The following is a 15485-nucleotide window of genomic DNA, read 5'->3' as shown; positions in this document are numbered from 1 at the left end:
TTCATTTATTTATTTAATAATAGTAAAATAATTCCGAAATTGAAATTTTAATTAATATTTCGTTTAACAATAATTTTTGTGACATTTTTGTAAATTAAAAAAAATTAAGTATAAAAGATGCATTTTTTCTGAGGTTCAGGGCTATTCTACGAATTCGTAAATATGCCCATTGTTATTTTTTCGTCGAGCTACCACAGTTTAAATAAAAAGAAGATTCTACGATGAATAGAAGCCGAGATATTGTAAAATTTTACAGCGCGCATCAATTTGAACTTTGCGGAAAATTCAAGTCTTAACGTTTATAATCAATTGCGCTACGATTTAAATGCTTTTTTTAAATTTGTATTTTTTGCCAGCTATTAATTGCATCTATTTTCGGTGAGGTAGCATAAATACCAACAATTTTATTCAAATTGTTTATAAGCGAAAAACGCACGTTTTTTTAATGCACAATTTGAGAATGTTAATGTCAAAAAACCGGTGATATTTTTTAATAGGTCGCTTAATTACGTCTTTAAGATTACAATGACGCTTTCAGAATCATGTTTGGTTGAAAATTAACGCCTGTACAAAGGCTTAAAGTTCATAACTTTTGTAGCCTCCGTTATAAACAAATTGAATTGTGCGAAAACTATTGCACCTACAGCGCCCACTTTTGGCACACTTTTAAAGTATGACAAAACCCTCAACTTGTCGTAGGTTTCATAAAATTTTCACAATAAATGCGATAGTTATAAACAAATTTAAAAATGGGCACTTTTCTTGTTTTTTTTTGCAATAACTTTTTTGTTTATTAACCGATTTTAATTTAACAAGTCTCATTTTGTAGATAATTTTACTCCCTACAAGCTGTCTGAGAGTCACTTTTCGCTAAAATCGATGGTTTTCCCTGCAAAGTGAAAAAACTGTTTTCCTCACTTATTTGTTTAAATAGAAAAGTTAGCTAATAAAAGTTTTTGACTCACGAGATGAGAGATGTCTTGTATTATGTTCCTTTGGACAATTTTACAATAATCTCACGAATAATTTTTTTTTGTGCTATTAGTATAAATCATAAATGTCGATTTAATAATCATTTAATAATCATTTCTTAAATTAAAATGGTATTTAACCTTCTTATAATATTGATCCTAAATGTAATAATTGCAGCGAAGTTTATTCGTGTATATTGCAACATGTACGTTTGCAGCTGCATGTTTGTATATTATTATATTTTCATTAGTTATTCATACATAAATATATCCACGCTAATTCTACGTGGAAGCTAATGACGTAATGCCAAACCAATTATTTATTCACATCGACAGATAGATCCGCCGTTAATTAATCAAACATTTTAATAAATACATATTGGGAAATATATGGCTTTGTGGAACTGAAATTAAAACCTTGCACCAATGCTAAAAATGTAGAGTTGCATATTTAATTCGTATGTGTACGGATTATTAACATTTCGTTGATAAAAGTCGATTTTAAATATCTGTGTTGTAGAGTTCTGAAAAACCTCTGGTGAATTGCAAGGGAAATTACATATTTCACTGTTACAAGAACTCTTATAAGTATCGTCGTAGAGTATGATTTTGAGGCGGTTAAAATAACGTGGTTTACGAGGGAACCGAGGCCGACTTAAAGCGGCTTATAGTTTCAGTTCGCGGTTAATGGACGCGTCGCATAGTACGCGGGTAATGTCTGATGTCAGTGTGAGGGAAAGTCTTTAAGGATAAGGACAAGGCAGGTTTTAATTTAAAGTAAATAAAAAAAACAACTTTCTTACAACAAAACAAAGTAAGACTAAGTTTAACGTAATTTAATAGACACTTATTATATTATCGAATACCTACATGGGTAGCTAATAATGAATCTATCTCACAATATTGTTTTATCTCTTGAAACACCTTTTTCAAAACGTAATAACGTAAACTACTGCTCTAAACAAATTAAAATCACTAATCAAAGAATTTTTGAATTAGGAAACGAAGAAAAATTTGAAAATATGTTTAATTATGCGAAAAATGTTACTGGACTACCAAGTACACGGGGCAAAAGTTGCGACGAAGTGGAAATATTTTCGAAATATATTTCCCTTTAATTAAGTATCTACTCGTTTTGGAAATGTACACGATTTAAATTTTTTGCTTTAATAAATTCCTCAAAATTTCCCAAATATGAACCTATTCACAATGTCACGAGCCGCCACTGCTTTAGAGTACCTGGTATGCAAGCTTTAGGGGCTTGTATCCCTCAGGACCTTCGTCGCAGGCTCACAAACTCCTAAAATTTTTGCGAGAACTTTTTCAACTCTGTTTCGAATTTTTGAAATTTATGAGATTTATTGAAATTTCCTATTAATTTACAATAATTGCCACAGCTGTGTGCAATGCAAAAGCCACTAGCCAGATATATATCCCTTCTTAATAAACTTTGTGGTATTGAGGCTGACGTTCCAACACACTCTAGGCTGGGCCCGCGAGGTTCCTGCAGTGCTGACCGCGTTGAATTTGAGAATTTAGATTCCTTGAAATACGTCCAGCTTGGAAGGGCGACTGTCTCCAAAAGGATATTGATGTGAAATTTTTCTCGGTGTCTCGGGAATCGGTAGCATGCTCTGTTAGCACCGTCTGCTACGGGTGATGGCGACAGTCGAACTTAACGCTCGTCTTCAAATTAATGTCAAGGGATATTTTTTTGTTTTACGCGTTCACTGGAATAACAAACGAACCTCCTCGTAGCTCGTACCCAAATAATTCATTTGATTAATTTACAAAGCAAACGCGACGTCGTGGAATTCCAAACCACCCTTAATTATTAATTGTGATATTCCGTTGCAGGTTTGTAATTGGGCAATACGTCACCGTGCACGGGGACGTGATAAGTCACGTCAACATCAGCCAGGTGATGGTGGAGGACGGAGGGGAGTATACGTGTACGGCCGAGAACAGGGCCGGGAAGACGTCCCATTCCGCCAGGCTCAATATTTACGGTAAGCCGTTTTTGTCATTTGATCTAATATAACAATACTTGTTGCGTTGCTGACGCTTCTTCAATCGTAATAGTGTAAGTTTATGACAATTATTGGATTCTTCTCTTTCTTTGCAAAATTTACCGACGTTTCGAATATATCTAGCTCAGTATTGATCTTTAGTCCTTTGTTGATGAGAATCGACACTAGGTCCTAAGACAAAGAAAGTTATTAAAAACTAATTAAATTTACACTGAGCCTTCGACTTAATTTTCTCATCGTAGAAAATCGTCTTCCTTGTGTGATCCAACATATTCCTCGAGGGCATTTGCGGTAAGGATGCGCGACAGGAGATTTACCTTCCTCGTGAACAGAACAATATCGATTTTCGTAAAGCCGCAGTTTATTCTTTTGTTGGATACCAATTTCCTTTGATATACGATCATATTAAAGAAGTCTTCACTTGGCCGATACATACAGGGTCGGAAAGTCCCCATGGTTCATCGGCCGTTACGTAAGAGCGATAAAGTAGGTCATAGAAATCCGTGCGATAGAGAAAGATGGCTGTAATGAAGGCGTCTAATAGTCACCGCCCATTTCGCCCTTCCACAAATAAGATCCACGATTTTCTGAAGGTATTCAGCGATTTACGGAAAACTGAACGGTGATGGAGCAAAACAGACTATGGATTCCTGCTCAGGAAACAAAAATACACAGGAAATCATATGCCGCATGTAGAGTTCACATTTTTTTTTTTTTGGCCGGTGTAATCAAAACAAGGCGGTTCTGCTGAATTTACTGTGTGCTAAACATTTTTTATAGCCGTTCTGGTTCTTTTTGGAGAGTTTGAGGAATTCTGATACTATTATTTTGTAATTCAAGGCTGTTTTGTTTTATTCTGGTTAGTGATTATGTATTTAGAGAATCGTAAATCTATTTTGATGTATTTGAAGTTATTTCCAAGTATATAGGAATATTTCATAATTTTCGAGGTGTTTCAGGGCCTCCGATGAGCATTTGTGGCATTCCGAATTTTTTTTAAGTATTTGAAAGAAATGAGATGTGGCATGGAAATAATTTTGAGATATTTAAATATATTTCGGGGTGTTGAAATTTTTCATAATATTCTGCAATTATTTCGCAATTTTTGCAACATTTTCGTAATATTTTTGAAATTTTTCTCATTTAAATTTACTGTATTGGCTCTCTTTTAATTGTCAAAGAGCTTCTCGAGCTGGATTTTTTCTTCTTGAAATTTTTCCCTTTGGTCCACTTTGCAGGTCCACAAAATTTTATTTAAAAATAGGCTCGGTGTTCGGGTGTGTAATTCTGGCAAAAGAAAATGGTTTCACTGCGCCTCATTCTGTCCCTGTATTTTTCCTCAAACGTACTTTGCTTATTTTGGCTCCAGGAAATTCTAGTTGGATCTAACGTCAAATTCCTAATTTATTTTCCCGATAGTTGTCTAATGCGCGAACAATTTCCTTGATGACTCTTTTCCATCTATAATCAAGCTGAATTTATCACTATAGATGCTAAATATTATGTACAATAACATATTAGTTTCCACAGTCATAAAAATGGGGGGAAGATTGTTTGCAGGGTGGTTAATTGTATAATTTTTACGTTAATTCGCGTTTGTCGCTTATAACTTTTTTAATATGTTATTGTAACGAGCGTTCAAATAAAAACGTGGTCAAGTTGGTTCTGAAAATTTGGACGTAGGGCGTAGCGTATAGCAAATGAACTTAAACGTCATCTGTCAAAGCGCTGTATCATGTGGCTGTATCGCCGCTTTGTTATTGAAACTGACAGCTGTGACAGCTGCTATACAGCTCGTTGAGAAATGAGGTTAAGTTGGTCGCTATAAGCTACGCCCTACGTCCAATGTGTCAGAGCCAACTTCGACCACGTTTTTATTTGAACGCTCGTTACATAATATTTAGCATCTACAGTGATAAATTCAGCTTGCCGAAACAAAAAGTCGCGAAATGTCATTTCCCAGCTTATTTTCCTAGACTATGAGCCAAATTAATTATAGGTGCACAATTCATTCCATTAATAGTTGACAGTCTTGCGAGTCTAAACTCAAACTGAATATGCCCCGGCCACAATGCTTGCTGGAAATGAACGTGGAATTGTAAAATATTTGCACCGGGCGGGTACACAATGCCGAAACATAAAGTTACTGTGACGCCCGGTGTCCCGTTGTAATATACGTTGATTACGCCGTTTGTGGACACCTGCAATTTAGCTGAAATCTGCCATATTTTATTTCCTTTGTTCGGCCCTTTCAAGCACCACAGAACGTCCCGCAGAATAAACGCAATTACGGCGCGCGGCGTGTCGGGATAAGAGTAGTTTTTCAGAACAGGTTTCGCCTACCCGACCATTCTTAACACCAAAATGTGGAAGAAATTTTCGAACGAATTAAAATCCGTCCTTTGCCGCAAAAAGTGTCAGGAAATTATTAAAGTTCTTACAAAAATATGCTCTACGATGCTTCTTTGCAGCCCTTTAAGGGAGGGAGAGGAAGAATGGTATGGAAAAAGCCCTATCCGTTCAAAACGATAGTTTTTGTAAAAAACAATTCTCTTCGATATCAGAAATCTACAAAAGATCTCTGACTCCACAGACAAGTCCCCTAACCGCTAATATTGCAGGAAGCAACTACACCTCTGCAAAAAATTAAGGGAGCAAAAAAATTTTTCGAATTTTTAGTGATTTTTCAGAATGCTGTATCTCAGTTAAAAATGATCGTATCAAGGTTTTAAAAAATGCATTTTAAAGCGCCGAATGTCTAGTTTCCAAATTTCTTAGCTCAAAATTTTTAGGAGGGACAGTCATCGCGAAATTCTAAGAAATAAGACTAAAAATCAATCAATCAATCAATCAAATTTTTGCGTTCTTTTTCTCGGTCCACGGGCTTGGAAAAATTTTTTACACAAAAATCGTGATATGGACTTGATAGCCTGTTCATTCAGCTTTAATTTCTTTTTTTAAATTTTTCTCTACGTTAATTTGACCCGGAGATATTCGACTACGAATACAAAAGCATCTTTTTGGCTTTAACTATCGATATCTCAGCAACTAATGATCAGACAGAAATTTGACTGGCAGTTTCGAAATCTCGAATAAGTTTCCTACAAGGCTATGTAGTGTTCTTGGAAGAAAAAAAATTTCTTTCATCCTCGACATTAACTTGAAAAAAGTGAAAAAAGTGATTTTTTGACTTGTTTTGCTAAGTCGACCGCATCTTTGCTAATATCGATGGAGAGTCTAATGCTTGTACGAATTTTTACATCTCGATGTACCCCCAAAAGCTCCGTAAATGGGCAGATCGATCTATCGAACGGTTTTTCCGGACCGCTTAATCAAAATTTCAGAAAAATTTAAAGGAGCAAAATTTACATTTCTAAGCACCCTGTAACGTTCGTAAAAATGAAAAATTAAGCATTTGACTCTCCATCGAAAGTAGCAAAGATGCGGTCGACTTAGCAAAACAAGTCAAAAAGTCACTTTTTTCACTTTTTTCAAGTTAATGTCGAGGATGAAAGAAATTTTTTTTCTTCCAAGAACACTACATAGCCTTGTAGGAAATTTATTCGAGATTTCGAAACTGCCCGTCAATTTTCTGTCTGATCATTAGTTGCTGAGATATCGATGGTTAAAGCCAAAAGTAGGTTTTTGTATTCGTAGTCGGATATCTCCGGGTCAAATTAACGTAGAGAAAAATTTAAAAAAAGAAATTAAAGCTGAATGAATAGACTATCAAGTCCATATCATGATTTATGTGTAAAAAATTTTTCCAAGCCCGTGGACCGAGAAAAAAATCGCAAAAAATTGAAAAAAAAATTTTTTTAGTCTTATTTCTTAGAATTTCGCGATGACTGTCGCTCCTAAAAATTTTGAATTAAGAAATCTGGAAACTAGACATTCGGCGCTTTAAAATGCTTTTTTAAAACCTTGAAACGATCATTTTTAACTGAGATACAGTATTCTGAAAAATCACTAAAAATTCGAAAAATTTTTTTGCTCCCTTAATTTTTTGCAGAAGTATATTATTCTATGGGCTAAAGGCTAAAGACACCGACTAGCATTGAATTACACCAACAATACCTAGTAAATAGCTAGCTAAATAATTATCCAAGAGAAAACAAGGGAAAATGGCATCCTAATTTTTTACAAACATTTTTCTATTAATATGGCTCTGAAAACGCTTCGAAAAAGTTACGAAATGATAAAGGTTCACTACAGGTCTTTAGATTATCGATTACAGTAGTCCTATACAAGAATAAACTTTATTTATTTTAATATTTTAAATATGTCGAGGAAGAAAGCTTTGGTTGCCGATGTATTGCAGAGACAAATGACTATGGAGATAAATGAGCAACGCACACCGAAATATATTTAGTTTACCGGTCAAAAACTGCTCGACAATGGGTCGTATCTTTTTGTACAGTTTCCTGGTAATTAGGCAAAACTGTAAGCGGCGGCGGCTCATCGCGAAATAGCGTAGCAACTATTAAGAACAACACGCGGAAAATCGTCCCTCGCATTAGCATTGCAGGATGGGAGAATGTAAATGACAAATATTTCTCGTGTGACAAATGTCGCGTCGTTTTTCCGTTGTTTTTAGACTTGTGACAGTCGAGCGTGCCATGGTCGCATGCTTGTTTTTTTATTTCGATACTGAATCAAAGACTGTTAATGCTGTTAAATTAGAGGGTTGAAATTGAAAATAGGGGTGAAAATGCACTTTTGCAGTTTTTTAAATATAGCACGGAAACGAAGCAAAATTTCGGTATAGTTCATAGGAAAAACTTTGTAGAGAATTGAATTTCCCATCGCTTATTTAAAAAATTTAAAAGAAAAATGTTATGCAAAAAATCGTTAATAAATAATTTTAATAAAAGTAAAAAATAAGATTTTTTGATATTTTTTACTTTTTTATTCATTTTTTTTTATTAGAAGCAGGCAAATAAAATTCCTGTACAAAAAAACTAGATGAGATTTCCTTCAAAATGATGCGTTTTCAAAAGTTTTTGGACTAATATTTACAGGGTTATTTAATAGTTATAACCGGTCAAACTTAAATATTTTTTAGATTTTCGTCGTTTTTAACATAAATTAGAGACAAAAAAGGAGAAAAATCAAAAAATATAATTTTTTGATTTTTTAAAATAGTTTTTAACGATTTTTTGCATAATTTTTTTCTTTTAAATTTGTTAAATAAACAATTTAGATGGAAAATTCAATTCTCTACGAAATTTTTTCTATGAACTATACCGACATTTTTCTTCGTTTTCGTGCTATATTTAAAAAAATGCAAAAGTGCATTTTCACCCCCATTTTCAATTGAAAACCCTATAATTTAATAACACACCGCGGTTTTTTCATTTTTAATGACCCGTCGAACAAATCATGTGATGAAAATCTTTGAACGGATCCTTCCTTTTTTGCAAAAAATAAGAATTAAAACGTATAAGGGCAAAGGCGACGAAATTCGAAAAATTGACCATATATCAGTCAATTTTCATCCAAAAAAAATGTAAACCTCTTTTTTTGAAGGAAATTTTATTTATTTTTTTTTAAATAGCAATGCTTATGCTATCTCTACTAAAAAAAAACTAGAGGCAAAAAAGGAAAAAAAAAATTAAAAACAAATCGAATTTTTTGATTTTTTCAAATTGCTTATTAACCATTTTTTGCATTAAATCCTTCCTCTTTGTAAAAAATGAGAATTAAAACGTAAACGCGATGAAATTCGAAAAATTGACCATATATCAGTCAATTTTCATCCAAAAAAAATGTAAACCTCTTTTTTTGAAGGAAATTTTACCTGTTTTTTTTTTATGAAGCAATGCTTATACCTATCTTTACTAAAAAAAAACTAGAGGCAAAAAAGTAAAAAAAAAATAAAAAAATCGAATTTTTTACTTTTTTTTCAAATTGTTTATTAAGGATTTTTCGCATAAAATTTTCCTTCCAATTCCCATCCAAAAATATTGTACAACCTCTTATTTTGAAGGAAATTTTATCTACTTTTTTTTTTAATAAGTAATGTCTATACCTATCTTTACTCAAAAAATAAACTAGAGGCAAAAAAATTTAAAAATAATTAAAAAAATCGAAATTTTTGCTTTTTTCAAATTGCTTATTAACGATATTTTGCATCAAATCCTTCCTTTTTTGCAAAAAATGAGAATTAAAACGTATAAGGGTAAACGCGTCGAAAATAAAAAAATTGGGTTTGAGCCAAAAATACTTTACAACCTCTTTTTTTGAAGAAAATTTTATCTGCTTATTTTATGAAGCAATGCCTATAACTATCTCTACTCAAAAAAAACTAGAAGCAAAAAAGTAAAAAAAAAATAAAAAAATCGAATGATTTGCTTTTTTTGATTTTTTACATAAAATCTTCCTTTTAAATTTTTTAAATAAGCCATTTCAATGAGAAATTCAATTCTCCAAATAATTTTTCCTATGAACTATAGCGAAATTTTGCCTCGTTTTCGAGCTACAATTAAAAAACTGAAAGGGGTGCATTTTAATAGCATTCCGCGGTTTTTTCATCTAAAATGACCATTTGAACGATTCTTGTAATAAAATATCTTGAACGTCATAGTTATTTTTAAAATCCTTTAATCAATAGCCTAGTAGGTATAGACTTATTTTAGTCCAGTTAACTAAGCCTTTAAATCGAAATTTTGCCAACTTGGCTGAATTTTTGATATGAGTTAGTTTAAGGTATATTATAACAATAAGTGAGAGTAATTTTTTGTTCAACCCCCGGCCAAGGGTGGAAAAAGATAAAACAAAGGGCTTTTTCAAGATAACTCAAAAAGGGTAAGAGCTAGAAAAAAAAGTGTCATGAAAGTTGTAAAGCAGACAATTCTACATAAAAATGGCCTCTTAACTTTTTCTTGTACTATTACAATTAACAGAGTTAGGGAGGCTAGAAGTTAAGGGAAGATTTCAGAAATTTAAAAAAAATCATAACAGAAAAATGATTGAATTTTGTAATTTTTTTTTCAATCTGCTCTAAAATATGTAACTTTTCTTTTCAGAGAAATAGATATATTTTCTAATTTTTAATAAGAAAGTTATAACAAAAAATCAAATTTTTAATCGTTAAATTTAATGATTTAACAAAATTAAATTTCTGAAATCTTCCCTTAACTTCTAGCCTCCCTAACTCTGTTAATTTTAATAGTACAAGAAAAAGCTAGGAGACCATTTTTATGTAGAATTGTCTGCTTTACAACTTTCATGAAAAACTTTTTTTTCTAGCTCTTACCCTTTTTGAGTTATCTTGAAAAAGCCCTTTGTTTTATCTCTTTCCACCCTTGGCCGGGGGTTGAACAAAAAATTACTCTTACATATTGTTATAATATACCTTAAACTAACTCATATCAAAAATTCAGCCAAGTTGACAAAATTTCGATTTAAAGGCTTAGTTAATTGGACTATTATTGGGAAATGAGATAGCATTCAAGAGAAAAGTAATAAAGGGTAAAACATTGGAAATTGTAGGAAAACTTATCCATTATGACATTCAAGGCTCGTTCTCTAATACGGTTCAACTTATTATATCTGGCCAGTGAAGGTCGGATGCGCAGTGGCAAAACGTGGGAGACGCTCGCGGAGCTCATTTCATTATCGGAATTTTTAGAGTAAATGTTGGTTTATTTTTCCCTTTTTAGTGCATTTTAATGAAAGCTTGTTTTTAAAATATTTTAATTTTAATTTTAATTTATTTGTTGCTATAATCTCGGTAGTATCACGAGAATCGTTGTCCTCTTCAATGGCGCCTTTAGCGACTTTACGTACGACGCAACAGTTTTACGGTGCGCATATCCCTTTACCGAAACGGAGAACTATGTTTTCACACTACACTTACCGCCTCCCTCGGCTCCTGACCGTAAATCTCGGTATCCTCCTCAGGGATGCCGTACATCAGGCTGATTCCCAAAGTGACGGCGGTGGCTGGTGAGACCCTGCAGCTGAAGTGCCCCGTGGCCGGCTACCCCATAGAGGAAATCCACTGGGAGCGCGGCGGCAGGGAGCTGCCGGACGATCTCAGGCAGAAGGTGCTGGCCGACGGCACCCTCGTCATCAATCCGGTGGAGAAGAAAGCCGACTCCGGGGTGTACACCTGTTGGGCCAGGAACAAGCAGGGCCAGAACGCCAGGAGGAGTGGGGAAGTCAACGTCATAGGTATGTTTTTTTTTTGTTTTATTATGAACACTTATAACCTCGTTATATTTTTATTATAATTTTTTCATACAATAAAAAACAAAACTAACCCTTTTATGGTTGATTCACTTAAGTAACTACAGGAAAGTGTATAGTTTTCTATATTTAGAAAATGTACGTTATACAGGGTGATTCAGAACTTTAACAAAAGAAATTTTTTGAATGTACACTCTTACAAATACAATTTTGTAAAAAAAATCAAAAAGGGCAATTCGCAAATGATCTAACTTCTGCACGGCAATGGAAACTGGTCGGCGATCAGCACGGCGGCAAAGTGTAACAAGAAATTAACGGACAAAAAATTTCTTTCCCAGGGACAGAAAGAAATAAAATTTTATAACACCTTGTTACAACAACATTTGGTACCATTAAAAAATTGTTAGTTTGTCGATGTTTATTTTTAGAGGTCGCTCGAAAACGTAGGTACACTACTTTGAAAGTTAAAATAATTATGAGTGACCATTAGAAATTAAAATATCGATTTGAAATTTTCAGAATCGAGATTTTTTTCAACCTAGAAAATGATAAAATAACGAGAAAAAAAATTAAAAAAAAAGAAATTAAATTTTTGACGATTTTGGAAATTTTTTAAAATCTTTAGCAACCTCTAAAAAAATTTTTTTTTTGCTGATTATTTGAGGGGGCTTTTAAAACATGATGAACTAACATATTTTCATAAGAGACACGAAAAAAAAATATTCGTTTTTTTTGGGCCACATAGGCATTGTCGAAACTTGTAAAACTAATGTAAACACAGTCGCAAGAACGTTAAAATCCGATTTTATTATTCGGAATCGCTTGGAGCCACGCGAATAACGCTAGAGACTACAGTAGCCCAGCGAAGTAAGGGTTGAATGTACTATAACTTCAATAATTTTTTTCTCAGAAACTATAAGGATTTTACAAAACATTTTTTTCCGATATTGACCCCACTTTTCATGACGCATCTATTCCCAATTTTTTTGGATAAGTTGAGTCACCCTGTATATACAGAAATGTTTTGTTATTTATTATGCATTATGTCTTGAAAAAAGCTGCTATAAATTCAGGAGTTGATACAGCACGTCAAAAAATAAGATGATTTTCCTGTGGGCCATAGACCTGTATAATAAGTGTATAAATAAATAAAATATAGATAAATAAAAGATAGTCTGGGATAACGTTTGACATTTTCAGCATCCTCAAATATTTGTCTGTATAAAATTTTTAATGCAGTACATTGTATTTTTTAAAAAAGGAATCTAAAAATTTAATCTCTGTCCCGCATAGTCTATAGGAAAAAACTTAATTTTTTTATGATCTAATTGACTAAATTTATGGAATTTTTTATCAAAATAACCAATATTTAGCAGTCCTGTCACCTCCCCACAAGACAGTAAGAATGGATAATTTGTAAAATCTTGGTATTAAATACATATTTGAATAAATTTTAGATAAAGCAGAAAAAATATCTGCTAGCCATGAATCGAAGAGTCTTATGTTTTATCTTACAAATTTAAGATTTTCAGAATCGCTATTGGACAATCAAACACAAATATCGGTTTTCAAATGATTATCTGTGTTCCGTCTTTCGATTTTATTATAAAAACCTCTATGGGAAAAAATTACCAAGAAAAGACGAGCTATAAAAATTGTTCAAAAATTGATAATAATTTAAAAATAAATTACAAGAGACACTGCAAAGATTATATTAAATATCTACAAAATGTATATTTATTACCTACAAAATTACTACATGTTATACAGGGTGTATTGAAAAAAGTGCTAAATTTAAGGCCTGATAGAACTTCAAAAAATAAGTATTTTTTTTCGTATAGGCCATGAACCTGTTATCTTTTTTTTTGAGGTACTTACACTATGTCAAAGATTTTTTCTATTTTGAAGATTGATAACCTTATTATAAATTATGATATATTAAGGTAACTTGATCGAAATCAGTAAATTTTTTATGAAGAAAGCTGTCCCACATACTGTCAAAAACTTAACCTCAAAAAAGTTATAAACGTCACATGAAAAGGTCGTAGCTAGCGACCTCTAGCAGGTGGTCAAAAACTAACAGCACTGACGTATTTAACACCCTCAAAAACATATATGTGTGCCAAATTTTAATGGATTACATTGTTTTTTGGAAAAAATATAGCTATTTTTAACCATATTGCACGCTTTACATCTCAGAAACAGAAGAGTAGGCTCCTGGTCTATAGGAAAAAGTATACTTTTTTTTTTATCTAGGTACTCCTGAATTTATTATCTTTTCCATGGCACCCTGTAAAAAAAAGTTAAGGAACATAAGAAATCCTTTGAGAGACCGCATATTGTGCACAAGATAAAACTAATGCGGAGCACATGGAAATCCCGGAGGAAGAAATAGCTGGCGACGACGTCACGAGGGTGGATCGTTAGCATTCCGGGCAGTTGTTAACAAAGTTTTCGTTTCAGTTCCCCCCAAGGTTAGCCCCTTTTACGCCGAGGACACCCTCCACGTGGGCGACAGGGCCAGCCTGACGTGTTCCGTGACCAAGGGCGACCTCCCGCTGACCATATCGTGGCACAAAGACGGCCGCGCGCTGGAGCCGGCCCAGATGATGTCAATTACCCAGGTGGACCAATTTACTAGCATTCTAGTGATAGAGAGCCTGATGCAGGAACACAACGGCAACTACTCGTGCGTGGTGCGCAACCTGGCGGCCGAGGTGTCGCACACCCAGCAGTTGGTAGTCAATGGTAATTTGGCGCGAGCTCGAGCCGCGCGTTTTACTCTTTCTTTTCTATCTCTGATGTTTGTTTCTCTTGTTTTTCTCTCAGTTCCCCCTATAATTGAGCCCTTTTCCTTCCAAGACGGGCTATCGGAAGGCATGCGCACCCGTACCGTCTGCGGAGTTAGTAAAGGGGACCCACCACTAGTGGTGTCCTGGCTCAAGGACGGTCAACCATTGACGCCTAACCTGGGCGTCAACGTTTCAGCCCTTGACCCTTACTCTAGCCTCCTGAGCATTTCTAGCCTTGACTCGAGACACTCCGGCGACTTTACCTGCGTGGCCAGCAACCCTGCCTCAGAGGTTAGGTACACTGCGAAGCTACAGGTCAAAGGTAACAACCCGAGCCTGTCTCCCTACCGCCCGACCCTCCCCGCCCCCCCACACACCTTCCGTTGCTTTGGCACATGCGTCAACTGGACCCAGTGGTCAAGGTACTGTTGCACCGTCTTTTTTGTTCTTCTCTCACTTTCACCGATGTAGTATTTGGTTGGTGTTTTCTTGCATGCCATGACTTTGATTTTGTAGATCGATTTTTCCATATAGCATTTGGTGACCAAACGTAAGCGGCGGGTCCTTCCATCGGGCGACTATAAGCAATTGGACGTCATCTTTCGGAAAAAAATTGCAGATTCTCCTGACATCCTCTTACATTATTAATTTTGATGGTACACGTTGTGAACTTATAATCGCCCGCTCCTCTGTTGGACCCCCTACTAATTAAAACTGACATCCCATTTAAAAAAAATGACGTGGTCAAATGCTATATCAACTGTAGATGGCGACGCCAAACTGGATCGCCGCTTGATATGTTCACACCACCGCCACGTTTTAAGGAGATATTTTATGATTCCCTCACGAGTAATGCTTCTTGCAGCAAAACCAGTAACAAGTAGCAACCCCCCACTGGCAGAAAACCACAATAGTAGAGTTGGCGTTACATCAGTCGTTTTTGGCGCCCAACAAATATTTCTCTGAAATGTGGGAATTTGTTGGGCGCCAAATCGGCATGTGTATGTAAGATAGGCCATAGTTGAGCCATTTTCGGAAATTGGCAATTTTATCTCTCTTAGTAGACCATAGAAATTTTTGTAGTGCTTTAGGTATATGACTTTTTCCATTCATGCTCACAAAATTTACGTATATAGGGGCTGAAATGAATAAAATGTGATACAGGAATAGGGGAGCTACAGCGAAATAATTTACTACGTCAGAATCGTGAAATATATTACAGTTTTAATCTTGCCCGGGGTAGCAAATATATCACGCCATTTGACTTCGATCTAGGATGAAGTGAGTTAGGTAACTAATTTAATCCGGAGTACAGCACAATGGATGCATTTTTCTTTTCCGGCTCCTCATGTTCTTTTCTAACACAGTCGGTTATAAATGACAAATAACTTTTTCTTTTTCTGTTATTTCACCTTCTTGGTCAGTTTCTCTGTATCAGTCACAAATTGCAAATTTCCTTGTAATCTTCCACAGATTCACCTTCCACACCTTTTGATCTT

The 15485-nt window shown here is 34.5% G+C and overlaps 1 protein-coding gene across 1 annotated transcript in view; it reads left to right on the top strand.

Moving 5' to 3' along the window:
- Nucleotides 1–15485, top strand: part of LOC108909607 (Down syndrome cell adhesion molecule-like protein Dscam2) — a 151551-nt gene that overhangs the window by 109267 nt on the left and 26799 nt on the right. Inside the window, exons 11-14 of the mRNA XM_018713990.1 lie at nucleotides 2829–2980; nucleotides 10907–11179; nucleotides 13658–13942; nucleotides 14024–14308. Coding sequence (XP_018569506.1) covers nucleotides 2829–2980; nucleotides 10907–11179; nucleotides 13658–13942; nucleotides 14024–14308 — 995 coding nt within the window. The remainder of the gene's footprint in view (nucleotides 1–2828; nucleotides 2981–10906; nucleotides 11180–13657; nucleotides 13943–14023; nucleotides 14309–15485) is intronic.

Source organism: Anoplophora glabripennis, unplaced genomic scaffold (assembly GCF_000390285.2).
Source record: "Anoplophora glabripennis isolate ALB-LARVAE unplaced genomic scaffold, Agla_2.0 scaffold147, whole genome shotgun sequence".
In the NCBI taxonomy this organism is placed as follows: domain Eukaryota; kingdom Metazoa; phylum Arthropoda; class Insecta; order Coleoptera; family Cerambycidae; genus Anoplophora; species Anoplophora glabripennis.
Note: the sequence above shows the minus strand (reverse complement) of the source record. Positions and strands in the feature narration are given on the sequence as shown.